The sequence below is a fragment of the Aquarana catesbeiana genome, linkage group LG10, assembly GCF_042186555.1.
Source record: "Aquarana catesbeiana isolate 2022-GZ linkage group LG10, ASM4218655v1, whole genome shotgun sequence".
In the NCBI taxonomy this organism is placed as follows: domain Eukaryota; kingdom Metazoa; phylum Chordata; class Amphibia; order Anura; family Ranidae; genus Aquarana; species Aquarana catesbeiana.
Genome location: NC_133333.1, coordinates 137,187,169 through 137,203,946, shown reverse-complemented (window position 1 = coordinate 137,203,946; position 16,778 = coordinate 137,187,169). Strand labels below are relative to the sequence as shown.

The 16,778-nt window shown below is 40.4% G+C and overlaps 1 protein-coding gene across 1 annotated transcript in view; it reads left to right on the top strand.

The window, feature by feature from the left end:
* Positions 1–16,778, top strand: part of SPHK2 (sphingosine kinase 2) — a 68,870-nt gene that overhangs the window by 27,319 nt on the left and 24,773 nt on the right. Inside the window, exons 3-4 of the mRNA XM_073602698.1 lie at positions 12,845–12,994; positions 13,089–13,183. Of these exons, the coding sequence (XP_073458799.1) occupies positions 12,845–12,994; positions 13,089–13,183 (245 nt within the window). The remainder of the gene's footprint in view (positions 1–12,844; positions 12,995–13,088; positions 13,184–16,778) is intronic.

Sequence of the window (16,778 nt, the reverse complement as noted above, 5' to 3'; positions counted from 1 at the left end):
TTTGGATGGATCAAACAAAGATTAATCTGTACCAGACGGGAAGAAAAGTGTGGCGAAGCCTTGGAACAGCTCATGATTCAAAGCATACAACTTCATCTGTAAAACATGGTGGAGGCAGTGTGATGGCATGGACATGCATGGCTACCAGTGGCTAGGGTTGCCACATCATCCCTTTTAGTCCAGGACACATATTAACCACATGCCGACTGGGCCATAGCCGAAAGACGGCCACAGCGCGGTCGGGTTATCCTGGGTGGACGTCTCTGGGATGTCCTCCCAGAATACTGCTCTCGCGCGCCCCCTGGGGCGCGCACCAGAGAACTTCCGTGACCGCCGGGTCCACGGTGAACGGCCGCTAATCGCGGCCGTTTACCATGCGATCGCTCCGTCAAATGACGGAGCGATCACATGTAAACAAACCGGCGTCATGTCATGACGCCGGTTCCTCCCTCCCCTCTGTGTACCGATCGGTACAGAGGGGTAGGAGCGGGGAAGGGATCGGATGGTAGCAGCATTGTGGGCTGCATCTGTAGTGCCCACAACGCTGCTCTGTGACAAATACAGTCACATCCATCCATCCATCCATCCCTCCATGCTCAGCCATCCCTCCATAATATAATACCCTGCAATGCTCTGCAATACCCCACAATACTCTGCAATACCCCACAATACTCTGCAATACCCCACAATACTCTGCCATACCCCACAATACTCTGTCATACCCCGCAATACCCCACAATACTCTGCCATACCCCACAATACTCTGCCATACCCCACAATACTCTGCCATACCCCGCAATACCCCACAATACTCTGCCATACCCCGCAATACCCCACAATACTCTGCCATACCCCGCAATACCCCACAATACTCTGCCATACCCCGCAATACCCCACAATACTCTGCCATACCCCGCAATACCCCACAATACTCTGCCATACCCCACAATACCCCGCAATACCCCACAATACTCTGCCATAACCCACAATACTCTGCAATACTCTGCACTACTCCACAACACCCCACAATACTCTGCGATACCCCACAATATTCTGCAATACCCCACAATACTCTGCAATACCCCACAATACCCCGCAATACTCTTCAATACCCCGCAATACTCTGCACTACTCTGCAACACCCCGCAATACTCTGCAACACCCTGCAATACCCAGTCATACTCGGCAATACCCAGTCATACTCGGCAATACCCAGCCATGCGCAGCCATACCCTGCCATGCGCAGCCATACCCTGCCATGCGCAGCCATACCCTGCCATGCGCAGCCATACCCTGCCATGCGCAGCCATACCCTGCCATGCGCAGCCATTCCCTGCCATGCGCAGCCATACCCAGCCATGCGCAGCCATGCGCAGCCATGCTCGGCCATATTCAGCTGTACTCGGCCTCTGTATGTGTCCAGGCTGTGGAAGTCTCACACATGTGGTATCGCCGTACTCAGGGGGAGTAGGAGAATCTATTTCGGGGTGTCATTTTTGGTATGTACATGTTATGTGTTAGAAATATTGTATAAATGGACAACTTTGTGTTAAAAAAAAAAATGTGTTTTAACCACTTCCGGCCCGCCGGCCGTCATACTACGTCCTTGAATTTGTGCGGGGATATCTGAATGATGGGTGCAGCTACAGGCATCATTCAGATATCAGCTTTTTCAGCCAGCAATTCCCTACACCAAAGGAATGATCATAGCGGCTGTTCCACTGCTTGATCGTTCTTATGGGAGGTGAGAGGGGACCTCCCCCCCCCCCCCCCCCTTCCCGCCGCCCTCCGGTGCTTCTACCGTCTCACCGCTACGATCGAAGCCAGGATCGTTTTTTTTTTTTTTTTTTTTTTTTTTTTTTATTTCAGGCTTCCCAGCCTAGAGGTGAGATGTGGGGTCTTATTGACCCCATATCTCACTGTAAAGAGGACCTGTCATGCCATATTCCTATTACAAGGGATGTTTACATTCATTGTAATAGGAATAAAAGTGATCAAAAAAATTTTTTTAGGAAAAAAGTGTCAAACTATAATAAAGTAAAATGAACAATAAAAAAAAAAAAAAATTTTGAAAGCGCCCCTGTCTGTGTGCTCGCATGCAGAAGCGAATGCACATGTAAGTCCCGCCCACATATGAAAACGGTGTTCAAACCACACATGTGAGGTATCGGTGCGAACGTTAGAGCGAGAGAAATAATTTTGGCCCTAGAACTCCTCTGTAACTCAAAACATGTAACCAGTAAAAAATTTTAAAGCGTCGCCTATGGGGATTTTTAAGTAGCGAAGTTTGGCGCCATTCCACGAGCGTGTGCGATTTTGAAGGGTGACATGTTAGGTATCTATTTACTCGGTGTAACTTCATCTTACACATTATGCAAAAACATTGGGCCAACTTTACTGTTTTTTTGTTTTTTTTTTAAAGCACAAAACTGTTTTTTTTCCCAAAAAAAAGCGTTAAAAAAACTGCTGTGCAAATACCGTGCAAGATAAAAAGTTGCAACAACCGCCATTGTATTCTCTAGGGTCTTTGCTAAAAAAATATATATAATGTTTTGGGGTTCTATCAAATTTTCTAGCAAATAAATGATGATTTTTACATGTAGGAGAGAAATGTCAGAATTTGCCTGGGCACTCCAGAACGCCTGAAGGTGCTCCCCTGCATGTTGGGCCTCTGTATGTGGCCACGCTGTGTAAAAGTCCTCTCACATGTGGTATCGCCGTACTCGGGAGTAATAGCAGAATGTGTTTTGGGGTGTAATTTGTGGTATACATATGCGGTGTGTGAGAAATAACCTGCTAATATGACATTTTTGTGGAAAAAAAAAAAAAAGAAAAAAAAAATCTTGATTTTGCAAAGAATCGTGGGAAAAAATGACAACTTCAAAAAACTCACCATGCCTCTTACTAAATACCTTGGAATGTCTTCTTTCCAAAAAGGGGTCATTTAGGGGGTATTTGTACTTTTCTGGCATGTTAGGGTCTCAAGACTATAGATAGGCTGTCAGTAATTCAGGTGTGATCAATTTTCATATTGGCACCATAGCTTTTGGACTCTATAACTTTCACAAAACCAAATAATTTACACCGATTTGTACTTATTTTTACCAAAGATATGTAGCAGTATAAATTGTGGCCAAAATTTACGAAGAAAAATTACTAAATTTGCTAAATTTTATAACAGAAACAAAAAAAATTTTATTTTTTTACCGAATTTTCAGTCTTTTTTTTTTTTTTCTTTTATAGCGCAAAAAATAAAAAACCCAACGGTGATTAAATACCACCGAAAGAAAGCTCTATTTGTGTGAAAAAAAGGACAAAAATTTCATATGGGTACAGTGTTGCATGACTGAGTAATTGTCATTCAAAATGTGAGAGCACCGAAAGCTGAAAATTGGTCTGGTTAGGAAGGGGGTTTAAGTGCCCAGTTGTCAAATGGTTAATTACACAGGTTCTGAGGCTGATTTAATGCAGATAAGGCACCAAGTGAGTTTGACATCTTAATCAGCCACAGACACTGTGTATTTAATGTGTGTCCTGGATTAAAGGGATGACGTGGCAACCCTACCAGTGGCACTGGGTCATTGGTGTTTATTGCTGATGTGACAGAAGCAACTGGATGAATTCTGCAGTGTTTAGAGAGATACTATCAGCCAAATGCAGCAAAGTTGATTGGATGCCGCTACACAGTACAGTTGGACAATAGACGTGCACTGCTAAAAAATTTGTTTTCGTTTCATTCCTTTTTTGTTTTTTTGTTTTGTTTGGTTTTTTTCTTCGATTTTCGGGTCATTTTGTTATGATATCAATTCATACATTCAGAAATTTGAAAATCTGAAATGACTATTAAACTATAGGTATTGGAATTTCCTTTCAAATTTGGCTGTTGGTGAACGTAACGAATACGAATTTATCCAAAGTTATGAATTATCCGAAATAACGAATGCTGCATCTAAACAAATGGAACATAACAAATTACTTCTAATCAATAATAAAAACGTTATTATTATTTATTATTCATTACGTTCCATTCGTTTAGATACGGCATTCGTTATTTCGGATAATTCGTAACTTCGGATAAATTTGTACTTGTTACGTTCACTAACAGCCAAATACGAAAGGAAATAATACCTATAATGTAATAGTTAAGTTATTAGTTAATTATTTCAGATTTCCTAATTTTTGAATGTGCGAATTTAAGAATTTTTGAATATTCAAATATTTGGAAAAATTTGTTAAACGGGTTTTCCTTAATTCTGATATTTCCCAATCAACGAATTTGTCGAAACTCGTTAAACGAATCCGGAACAAAACAAATTTCCCATGTCTACTGGACAATGATCCAAAACACACTGCAAAAGCAACCCAGGAGCTTTTGAAGGAAAAGAAGTGGAATATTCTTCAATGGCCGAGTCAATCACCTGATCTCAACCCAATTGAGCATGCATTTAATTTGCTGATGGCAAAACTAAAGGCAGAAAGACCCACAAACAAAGAACAACTGAAGACCGCTGCAGTTAGAGCCTGGCAGAGCATTAGAAAGGAGGAAACCCAGTTTTTGGTAATATCCATGGGTTCCAGACTTCAGGCAGTCATTGCATTAATGTACACAGGACGCTGAGGCAACCTCCTGTGAACAAATTTTTTGACTGCTTCAAACCGGCATTTAAAAACACTCGTTTTGCTGCGTTTGCATGCCACGTTTTGCCGGGTGTGGCTACATTTGCGTCTAGGAGCGTTTAAGATAACAGCATAGGACCCTCTCAAAGCCCCAAAAACAGTATTATTTAACTATTTCGACCATTCTGTGAGACCAGAGTAGCAGCAGCTGAGAGAGCAGCAGTGTACTTGTTTCTACCTCAATTTCGGTGCTTTTACTATGGATCCCATAATGAGCATATGTGAGGAAAAAATTCAACTTTTTTAATACATTTAGTTTTTAAATTGCAGTTGATTAGTATATATGTTTTGTTTATTTTTTTTTTTATAAGCTGTATATGTAATTTCATTTTTTTTAATTTATTTTGTCTCTTTTATGCAAATTTAAATTGCAATTTTTAATTAACCCTAACCGGAAACCCTAACCGTAACTTGTTCTTCAAGGGGAAAACCCTAACCATAACCCCCTAACCCTAATGTGAAACCCTAACCGGAAACCCTAACTTGTTCTTCAAGGGGAAAACCCTAACCATAACCCCCTAACCCTAATGTGAAACCCTAACCGGAAAACCCTAACTTGTTCTTCAAGGGGAAAACCCTAATCCTAACCCTAAATTTCATGCAACTATGTTTGATCAAGTGGGGGGGGGGGGTGAAGCTTAATGGTGGGGTCATCTGGTTAAAATCTAACATATGGGTCAAATTCCAATTATACTTTGGCTAACAGCAATGCTAGTGGTGTATTGGATTGGATCATGCTCATTAGGGGTATATAAATAGTCTATGAAGCATAGCAAGCAATTACAAGTTTTTAATTTTTTTTTCTAGTGTTTTTTCATCATTTGCTATCATTTTTAAATTTTGTAATGTTAAAAAATAGGGCACCTGTAAAAATGCTTATAAACAAAAATGCGGCTAAATGCCAGTACCGTGTTTAGTGTTGGAAACTTTGGCGTCTGAACTCCATTTTTTTTTTTTTGCTTTCAAAGAAAAGCCTATAAACGCAACTGCCTAAAAACAACATTACACGAAGATAACATTGGTTGAGTTCAGGGTCAGCTAAAAAAAAGCAGCCAACTGCCTCTGCCTCTGAACGTCTGTTTACCAGCAGCAGTGTACATGAGGCCTAAATGATTCTCAGCAAAATATTAAAAATGAACATTTTCTTTATTATATTCATTTGTCCAATTACATTTGAGCCCCTGAAAATGCGGAGACTGTGTATAAAAATGGTTGCCGTTCCTAAAATTTGTGCTTGATGATAATTATGTTCAACCCCTTGAATTAAAGCTGGAAGTCTGCACTTCAAATACATTTGGATTGTTTCGTTTTAATTTTATTCTGGTGACATACAGAGCCAAAAGTATGAAAATTGTGCCTGTGTCCAAATATACAGTTTGTGCTCATAAATTGACATACCCTGGCAGACTTTATGATTTGTGGGCCATTTTTCAGAGAATATGAATGATAACACAAAAACATTTCTTTCACTCATGGTTAGTGTTTGGCTGAAGCCATTTATCAATCAACCGTGTTTTACACTTTTTTTTTTTTTTTTTAATCATAATGGCAACAAACTACCCAAATGACCTTTCTGACAAGCCCTTGATGGTTATCAGGTTCCTTATTTTTAGGGCATTTGGTCTGAATGCCACAACATGTGTTTTCTCTATAATTATCTCATCTTTGCAGTTGTTTCTTCACAATTCTGCAGCTTTTGACACTTCAAATATTTCCTGACAAATGTATCTTAAAGGGGTTGTAAACCCCCGAGGTTTCTCACCTTAATGCATTCTACTTACCTGAACCCGGTCTTTCCAGCAACAAGCACGCCAGCTCCAGCCAGTGTCTCGGGTCCTGATTTGATAGATTGATAGCAGCATAACCATTGGCTCCGTTGCTGTCAATCAAATCCAATGATGTGTGAGCAGGGGGCAGGCGGAGTCCTGCTGTCTGTCAATGGACGCATCAGCAGGACACGGGAGCGTGCCCGGAGGGAGAGCACTTCTCTATTGGGAACTTTATGTGGGAGAGGACCTAGGAGCGCACCACTGGGGGACCCCAGAGGAGGAGAATCAGGGCCACTATGTTCAAAACCCTTGCACAGAGGAGGTAAATATAACATGTTTTTTTTTTTTTTTTTTTTTTTAAAAGAGCCTTTACAACCCCTTATAAGATAGACTGAACCATAGATCACATGTGACTTTGTCAGGAGTGTTGGTCACTCCTGGAACCTAATTTATTAACTAGGTTATAATTCAGGGCTACTCAAATTACAGTCTTGTTATCAGTGTTGCCAACCACCAACGTGAAGTTTACTGGCAGGACGCCAAAATTTACAAACTGCACCAATTTTTTTTTTTTTACTGGCAAAAATCATAAAATTTGCTGTCAGAGCCACATTTTTTCTGGCACTGCAAAACAGTACCTAAAATGAGAGTTTTCAGTGCTAAACAGTGCAAAATGCCAATATTTAAACTATAAACACAATGTGAGTGCAATTGGCAATGAGTTTAAGTTAAACAAAAGTCAAAAACCATATTTCTCAATTGACATGAAGGTCAGGTTACTATAACCCAGCCAGCACAGCGTTCCCACTTACATCAGAGTCTACAGAATTCCGCCTTACAGTGAAAGGGAACTCTTATGTAAAGGGCAATGCTACAGATCATGATGTAAGGGGGGTGGGGGGGCTCTGGTGACTAGAGACCACCTTCCACAGAGTGAATACACTAAGGTAAGGGGGGGGTTACTAGAGCTGTACGATAAATCGTTGAGTCGAAATCGCGATTCTTTTCCCTTCCCGATCTTCAAAACAGCATTTCACGATTCTTTCTAACAGGTGCAGAGAGTTCTCATAGCTGAAAAAATAAATAAAAAATATCCAGGCAGCCTGACAAGTTTTATCACAACATATTGGATAAGTATAAACAAAGTAACATTTCTTCTTAGATCAAAGGAATGAACTTCTGCCTGTAGATGAGGGAAGTTTAACCACTTAAAGACTAAACCTTTTTCTGGCACTTGCTGCTTACAAGTTGAAATCAATATTTATTGCTAGAAAATTATTCAGAACCCCCAAACATTTATATATATTTTTATAGCGGAGACCCTAGAGAATAAAATGGCGGTTGTTGCAATATTTTATGTCACACTGTATTTGTGCAGCGGTCTTTCAAACACAATTTAAAAAAAAAAAAATACACGTTAATGAATAAAAAAAAAAAAAAAAAAAACTAAACAGTAAAGTTAGCCCAATTTTTTTGTATAATGTGAAAGATGTTATGCCGCGAGAATCGTGAGCGACTCACGATCTTTATTCTGAGCAAAAAAATCGTAATTCTCATTTTAGCCAAAATCGCGCAGTCCTAGGTGTTACTTAAATGGGGGGGGGGACTTTTTATATCAGTGCCCCCTACATTGTTGTATTCACCCCCCCCTTACAGTCCACACACGTCTAAATCCTCCTATGACCCCCATCCTGGTGGCGCTATCCTCTCCAGTTTTCCGCTCAGACTGCAGACATTATAAAAAAACACGAGATGGTCAGAGGCTGCGGACATGATACAGGAGGTGAACAGAGGCTGCGGACAGGATACAGGAGGTGGTGGACAGAGGCTGCAGACATGGTAGTGTCCTTTTCATCCCCTCACAGTAGCTTTCTCCTCTGTCCACCTTTACCTCTCCACATCAGTGGCCTGCTCTATCCCCTGCACAGCTTCAACCCCTCCCAGTAATATCATCTTCCTCTGCCCCCTTTTTGCTATCCCCCATGCCAGTCGGCCGAGCATGTACGAGCTTCCCCGAACGGCGCATGCACAGTTACATGGTCGGCTCGCGACCATCTTTTTTTTTTTTACGGGCAGCGGTGCCCGTAACAGACATTTACGGGCAGCCTGAAAATGGGCTTAAATTTACAGGCTGCCCATAAATTAATGGGCGGTTGGCAACACTGCATGTTATGTACCTAAAATGTTGAACTGGTACCCAATTCTTGTGTTTCATTGCTATTGCTAATTACCTGTTGGTGTTTAAAGTACACGGAGTATGAAGAACTCAATATCATCACACTAGTTCTGTAGTAGTAGCAACGGTTTAACACCCATGCTACTTCAGACATTTTACCCTCACATCTGTTTGACAATGATTTTCCATTATAGGGCCAGTTCACACCATAGAAACGCAGTCCGGATGCATTCCAGGTGCTTTTCTGCATACACGTTTTTGATGCAGTCCGGTGCTTTTTTTTTTTTTTTTTTTCCCCCCTCTTTTTTTTCTTAACCTTAGACCCCTTTCGGTGCTTTGCCGGCAGTATAGCAGCGCTGCCCCATTGTTTTCAATGGGCAGGGGCGCTTTAGGAGCTGTGAGTTCACCGCTCCCAATGCGCTCCAAAGAAGCTGCTGGCAGGACTTTTTCTGACGCCCTGCCAGCACACCGCTCCAGTGTGAATGGAGCCGCTGTTTCAGGGCGCTTTGAAGGAGCTATATTTAATGCTATAGCTCCTGCAAAGTGCCTCAGTGTGAAAGAGGTCTTAAACTACTTTATCAAATATCATTATCAAATATTAATTCTCTCCTCTATAGATCATTTTGTCATTACAATGTTTCAACCTGTATTTTGTGTTATACATGAGATTGCTATATAACTCTTAATTGCTATATTATAATTGTTACTTGATGATCTTTCAATAAAAATCTTTGAACGAGAAAGTACACTGAGTAGCTCCTAAATTTTGCATAAATCTGGCAAGCCCTTTCAAAAACCAAAAATGTTTATTGTGTGATATGGATATGAGATAACTTGGGTTTATTTTACAAGTATTTGGGCTGTACACTATATTTGGAAAGTTGTACAGTTTCTTTAAAGTATAATAAAAAAAAAAAAAAATTAAAATTTTTGTTCACGAGTGCTTTTTTTTTTTTTTTTTTTTTTTTCTTGAAAACCGCAATATTTCAAATTGCATGACCGCATGCATGTGGATCGTCCAGTGTGCAAAGAATCCACAGCTCATACAAATCTAAATGCACATATTCAGGCTGATTGAAAAACACCAATTCAGTAATCGGTTTGCTCAGAATTTGACTGGTTCTCCACATAGTACTAGTATAGCTGTCATTGAACAGCTCTGGGTGTAGGTACTGTCAGAAGTATATGTTCCTAATGCACACAAATGATCCTTGGTAGCTCGAACTAAATGGTGTATGGAAACAAATGGCTTAGTATATATAATAATTTATTGAGTTCTTTTGCTGTTTTACTGTGGCAGGTTGGCTCCCCTGCGCGAAACCACGTAACTGTACGTGGGCTCGCGGTCCCAAACACACACTCTTCCCTGTTCTATTCTGACAGGAGTGACAGATCTGTCACCTCCTGTAGTTAGTCCCTCCCCCTTCAGTTAGAATCACCTCCCAGGGAACACACTTAACCCCTTCACCGCCCCCTAGTCTTAACCCCCTTCACTGCCAGTGACATTTTTACAGTAATTAATGCATTTTTAATCGCACTGATCCGTGTATTAATGCCAATGGTTCCAAAAATGTATCAAAATTGTCCCATGTGTGCGCCATAATGTTGCAGTCATGATAAAAATCGCAGATTGTCGCCGTTACTAGTAAAAAAATAATAGTAAAAATGGTAGAAATCTATCCCCTATTTTGTAGACGCTATAACTTTTGTGCAAACCAATCAATATACGCTTATTGCAATTATTTTTTTTTTTTTTTTGCCAAAAATATGTAGAAGAATACATATCGGCCTAAACTGAAGAAAAAAAATGTTTTTTTATATATATTTTTGGGGGATATTTATTATAGCACAAAAAGTAAAAAAGAATGCGTTTTATTTTTTCAAAACTGTCGCTCTTTTTTGTTTATAACGCAAAAAAAATAAAAACTGCAGAGGTGATCAAATACCACCAAAAAGCTCTATTTGTGGGAATAAAAGGACGTCAATTTTGTTTGGGCACAACGTTGCATGACCGTGCAGTTGTCAGTTAAAGCGACGCAGTGCCGAATCGCAGAAAGTGCTCTGGTCAGGAAGGGGTTAAATTCTTCCGGGGCTGTGGTTAATGTCACTGGTTCCCTTAAAGTGTCAGTGTTCAGTTGTCAGCTGCAATATTGCTTTTTGTGCTATAAGTCACTGATCGCCGCCATTACCAAAAAAAAAAATTTGTGTATATATATATATATATATATATATATATATATATATATATATATATATATATATATATATATATATATATATATATATATATATATATGTATGTATGTATATATCATAGTTTGTAGACACTATACCTTTTGCGCAAACCAATAAATATACGCTTATTATTTTTCATTTTTTACCAAAAATATGTAGCAGAATACATATTGAACAATAATTAACTAAAGCGCTAATTGGATAAATGTCATGATTCTGATGTTAAGTGATAGTTATATAATGATTCCAATATGTGTGTGTGCGTGTGTGTGTATATATATGTATATGTGAAAAACCAAAGCTCCCAATTAAGCCCGGGTTCACACCTATGCGAATTAGATGCGGCTTACACCGCATCTAATTCGCAGGACATTTTAAAATACATTCATATGAATGTATCTGGTTCACATATGTGCGTTGCATTCGCACTGCGCATTGCACAAAAAACGTGTGCGTTTTTTGGGCATTGCGGTGCGAACTACAAGCCTATTATCTCCTATGGGAACGCATCTGATTCGCAGATGCATTGCGTTCTGAACAAGGATTTTCTCTTTCTCCTCACTACACCTCCCCCTCTCCCTCCCCCTCTCCCTGCTCTCTAATCCTGAGCAAAAACGCAATGAATCCGTTGAACAGGAGATTGTTATCTCCCCAGTGAAACCTGAGCTTCAATTCGCACCACACATGTGTGAAACCAGGCTTAATGTGCTATTCCAAAAAATTAATTTCCAAAAAAAAACTTCTACGTGAACAATATAAATAGTAAAGATAGTATGAAGTCGCACCTCTGTGTTTGTGTTCTGATACCACTTAAAAAAGATATGTGAAATTAGATGCGCTAAATACACTGTTAATTGTGTGCTGAAATTAATTCATAATAATTAAATTAAAATTATTCATTTAGGGCAGATATTGGACCACATATTTGAGACCTCTAATGATATAAATTATTCATGTAATAATCCTAAATAAGTATGATTATCAAATCCGCATATTGCATTATAGATCTACCAAGCTGGTGTAAAACCAAAAAACACAAAAATATAACAAAAATATCTATGGCAGAATGATTATCTTCCTTAATAGGCTTGGTTCAACAAATGTTGCGATTTCACCCTGAGTTTGTTCACTGTTTCCTCTGATAATCAGCTGGTACACTTTTCAATTTCATTCATGCAATCAGAGAGAATATTCATTGCGCAATGAACCTTTCAAATTGATCTCGGTAAATCAAACTAAACACATGCAAAAGTGAGTGCAACACACATCAGCGCATAGAGCAGTCAGCCGCCCACCGCGATCTCTTCCTCGCACCGTGCTGTGAGTGCCAATCGGGCACATCGGATGATCGGGGGGGGGTGGGGAGGAGCCAAGTGACGTCAGCCGATGTGCCTGATTGGCAATCACAGCACGGTGCAAGGAAGAGATCGCGGTGGGCGGCTGACTGCTTTTTACGTCAATTTTGGATTCGTTTTAATCAGTCTTAAATGCCATTTTGGTTGACTAAAATGTTAATTTAGCTAACCAAAATATTTTCGTCAATTCAAATTAACACTGTTCTGCACTGTGTCCCTGTGTGGAGGCATGGTGAAACATAGATCCTCAGAATAGATGAAGCTCTGCTTCAAGACTTGTAAAAAAAAAAAAAGTCACTGAGTAAATTGACCTTTTCTCCAAAAATGACTGTTTCTTATTGGTTTTATTTTCACAAAAAAAAATAAAAAATTGCATGTTTCCCATTGTCTGCTCTTTAGTAGGATATTGACGTTTATACCCTAATCTTCTGAAGCGCTGGCTCAAATGTGGTTTTGTAAAAACAAATTTGCCAAGCCTGGCTTCTGGCACCCAGATTGTGGTACTGTCTCATTATACATGAGTGACTGCTGAGAGTCCTATAGAAGATCTTTTAGATTTAATACTAGTGAGGACATTTCTGTTTTATCTGACTTGATTAATCTTGCTCTTCTGTTGACATTTTTAAATCTAGAGATTACTCGAGATCTCCAGCCCAGAGCCAGGCGGTTATTGCTAATACTAAATCCTTGTGGTGGACGTGGCAATTCCCTACAGCAGTGTCACACACACATTCTGCCCATAATTACTGAAGCAGATATCAGCTACAACCTCGTACAAACAGGTGCGATTTTATACAATGCAAATTATGTGTTCTTACTCCAATTATTGGTGTTGTCAATTGACTAACTATATCACTTCTTTCTTGTTACGTCCAGAGAGACAAAACCATGCACGAGAGCTGGTACAGACTATCAATTTGGAAGAATGGGACGGTATTGTTGTTATTTCTGGAGATGGTCTTCTCTTTGAGGTAATATCCACATTTAAACATTAGTTACATAGTAGGTGAGGTTGAAAAAAGACACAAATCCATCAAGTCTAACCTATGTGTGTGATTATATGTCGGTATTACATTGTATATCCCTGTATGTTGTGGTCGTTCAGGTGCTTATCTAATAGTTTTTTTTAAACTATCGATGCTCTCAGCTGAGACCACCACCTGTGGAAGGGAATTCCACATCCTTGCCGCTCTTACAGTAAAGAACCCTCTACGTAGTTTAAGGTTAAACCTCTTTTCTTCTAATTTTAGTGAGTGGCCACGTGTCTTGTTAAGCTCCCTTCCGCAAAAAAGTTTTATCCCTATTGTGAGGTCACCAGTATGGTATTTGTAAATTTAAATCATATCCCCTCTCAAGCGTCTCTTCTCCAGAGAGAATAAGTTCAGTGCTCACAACCTTTCCTCATAACTAATATCCTCCAGACCCTTTATTAGCTTTATTGTCCTTCTTTGTACTCGCTCCATTTCCAGTACATCCTTCCTGAGGACTGGTGCCCAGAACTGGCCTGCATACTCTAGGTGCGGCCGGACCAGAGTCTTGTAGAGCAGGAGAATTATCGTTTTATCTCCTGGAGTTGATCCCTTTTTAATGCATGCCAATATTCTGTTTGCTTTGTTAGCAGCAGCTTGGCATTGCATGCTATTGCTGAGCCTATCATCTACTATGACCTTAGAGGTCCTTTTCCATCCTTAGCCTGAGGAAGGTTCCTCTGGAACTTTGCTGTATTTCTTTGCACGTTGCAGCTAGGGCCTGGTTGTTTGTAACTTTAGAGTAGAACATCACTCTCCCAATCCACATTGATTTTTTTTTTCTAATAGTCTATTAGAATTTTCATTGCAGTTACAAAGTAAAGAAATACAGTAGTGAGTGAGAGACATGTCATATCAAATCCAGGTTTACAGATGTAGGTATTGAACAATAAATGATATAAGATGAACAGGCTATAAAGCATAACCAACCCGTAAGGGGTCTCTAAACCAAGGCGACGGGGGGAAGAGAAATGGGGGGCAGGGGGAGTAGGGAAACATAAGGGGGCGAAAGGGTAACGGAACAGGGCCAGAGTAACCACCAGTCACCATAGAGCTGTCGGAGCAGCTGCAGGGTGAGAACATTTAACTAACTTCAGTAGTAATAACAAGGAATCATAAGTTTAGTTATTAAACATCATCAGATCCTAATGCTACATCTAAAGTTGGATAGCCATACAGACCAAGTTGTACAGAATTTTGTAAATGTCATATTGGTAATCGACAGTAGCTTTTCCATCTTGCATGGGTGATTAAGTGTGGATACAGTATCTAAGATGGATGGAGATTGGTTTGTTTTCCAAAGCTTGGCGACTGTGAGCTTTGCAGCTAAAAATAAATGTATGAGTATTACTCTAACTTTGGAGGGTAATTTTGTGTATCCCTAAGTGTATGACTGCTAATGCAGGGTCTGGGGAGATTGTTGGCTCACCAATGTCAAAGACTACTTGGAAGATTCTGTTCCAGAAAGATCATAGGGACTTGCATTTCCATAGGATGTGGTAAAGGGAACCGATTTCTCCACATTCGTGCCAGCAAAGTGCTGATTTGGAGGGGTGAAATTTGGAGAGCTTGTATGGCATAAGATATCAATGATGGATTGATTTCTGATAGATCTCCCAATGGTTAACACAATGGGATGAGGAATACGTGATATTAAAAGCCTTCCGCCAAGCATTGTCAGTAAATGTGGTGTCCAGATTGTGTTCCCATTTGATGATCGTAGTAGTCTTGGTAAAGCATTCATTATCACTATAGAAGGTGTAAAATGGTGAGATGCCCCTACTGAAACCAGGCAGCTCGTGGAGAAATCGGTAAAGTGGTGTAGGTAAGTCTAAATGCGGGGGAAGTGGGTGCTTTAGTAAAAATGAACGAACCAGTAAATAAGTAAAAAGGGAAGATGAAGGTAAATGGTAGTGAGATCTTATATGCACAAATGTGCCAAGAGAACTTTTATCGTAAAGATCAGAAAGCGCATTAACCCTTTCGCTGCCAGGCCCTGTGCACCATTTTGTACACTCAGGTGGCCAGGCCATTTTTGCAATGTTTCCTTATCTTTTTTATTTTTCACTTATAGCTTTCAGAGTTTTGTAAAAGACCCCCCAAACCATATATTTTATGAAAGCACATGACCAGTAGAATAAAAAGAAGGTGTTACTGATTTTTAAGGTCCCAATTTTGCTAAAAATCCACTAAAATCATTAGCAGCTAAAAACACAGCAAATTTTACAAAATTCCTGCGTATCGGCCGAATAGCGATGCTATAACGGCAGTAAAGCGCTGCTAAAACTAGCCCCAGTGTGAGACACGTCTAAATCTACCCTTGCAATTTTTTTTTTTCTTTACGACTTTTTAGTTTGAATTCTTTTATTTGGAGAAATATCAGGGGTCTAAACAGACCTCGGTCTTTTTTTTTTTTTTTTTTTTTTTTTTTGAAACCTGAGGTGCACTGTATATTAATGAATAAGGAGTCTGTAAAGACTCCAATTGATTAAAAAAAAAAACTGTTTCATTCACAAACTGACAATAGTAAACAGAGTTTACTATCTGTCAGTGATGAAAGAATGCAGGAGCGATCTGTAAAGATCACTGGGCTGCATTCGTTCAGGAAAGCACAGGGGGTGGTAAAACATGTTTACTGGACCCCCTGTCCCCTGCAACACCCCCTCCCTCCTCCAAGCTGACCGATCTGTCAGCGGTTGCAGCCGGCGGGAGGAAAGGTGGGGAGAGCTGGCTAACAGCATGGAGGGGTTGGTGGAGGGGGGGGTTCAGAGCAGCGCGGGGGTGTAGTTTTTTGAAAAAAAAAATCCCTCTGTGTCTGTCCTGCAGCACGGAAAGCCGGCGGGAGGGGCGGTGGGAGAGCCGGCTAGTAGCTGCAGGGCAGGCGGCACCTGGGCATTAGGCGAGGGAGGGTTGGAACAGCACTGGGGGGGTTTCTTTTTTTTTTACAGTTCAATCCCTCTGTGGCTGCCTTGCAACACAAACAGCGGGCGGGAGGGCAGAGGAGCGAATCTGACAGCTGCAGGACAGCCACAGAGGGATTGGAGTTTGCAAGGTGGGGGGATCGGTGCTGGGGGGGGGGGGGGATTAGAGCAGGAAGGGTAAGTTAGTGTAAGGGAGAGTTAGAGTGAGGGTGGGGTGCACATTAAATGTCAGCATAGGCAGGTGGAAGGGCGGAAGACATAGCGGCAGATCGGCGGTGGCAGGAGGGGGGGGGGGTTGTTCACATTTTAGTTAAATTGCTCTGATCAGTGGCTTATTAGCCACTGATGAGAGCTGAGAGTAAAATGGATGTAGGTGTGGCGCTGTTCTGGTAGGGTGAATAATTAAGTGATAAACCACTATAACTAGCAGTGTGTTGTGATAGTATCTGGGTGGTGTTGCAACCTCTGGTGACTATTTAGAAATGTGGTAACAATAGATAAAGGGACTACTTCATTACTAATATTCCGAGTGTGAATTGTTCCATGTAAATAACAACCAAACATTTGATTAATACTACAAAAATATATGAAAAATGATGTAAAATATGCCCAATATA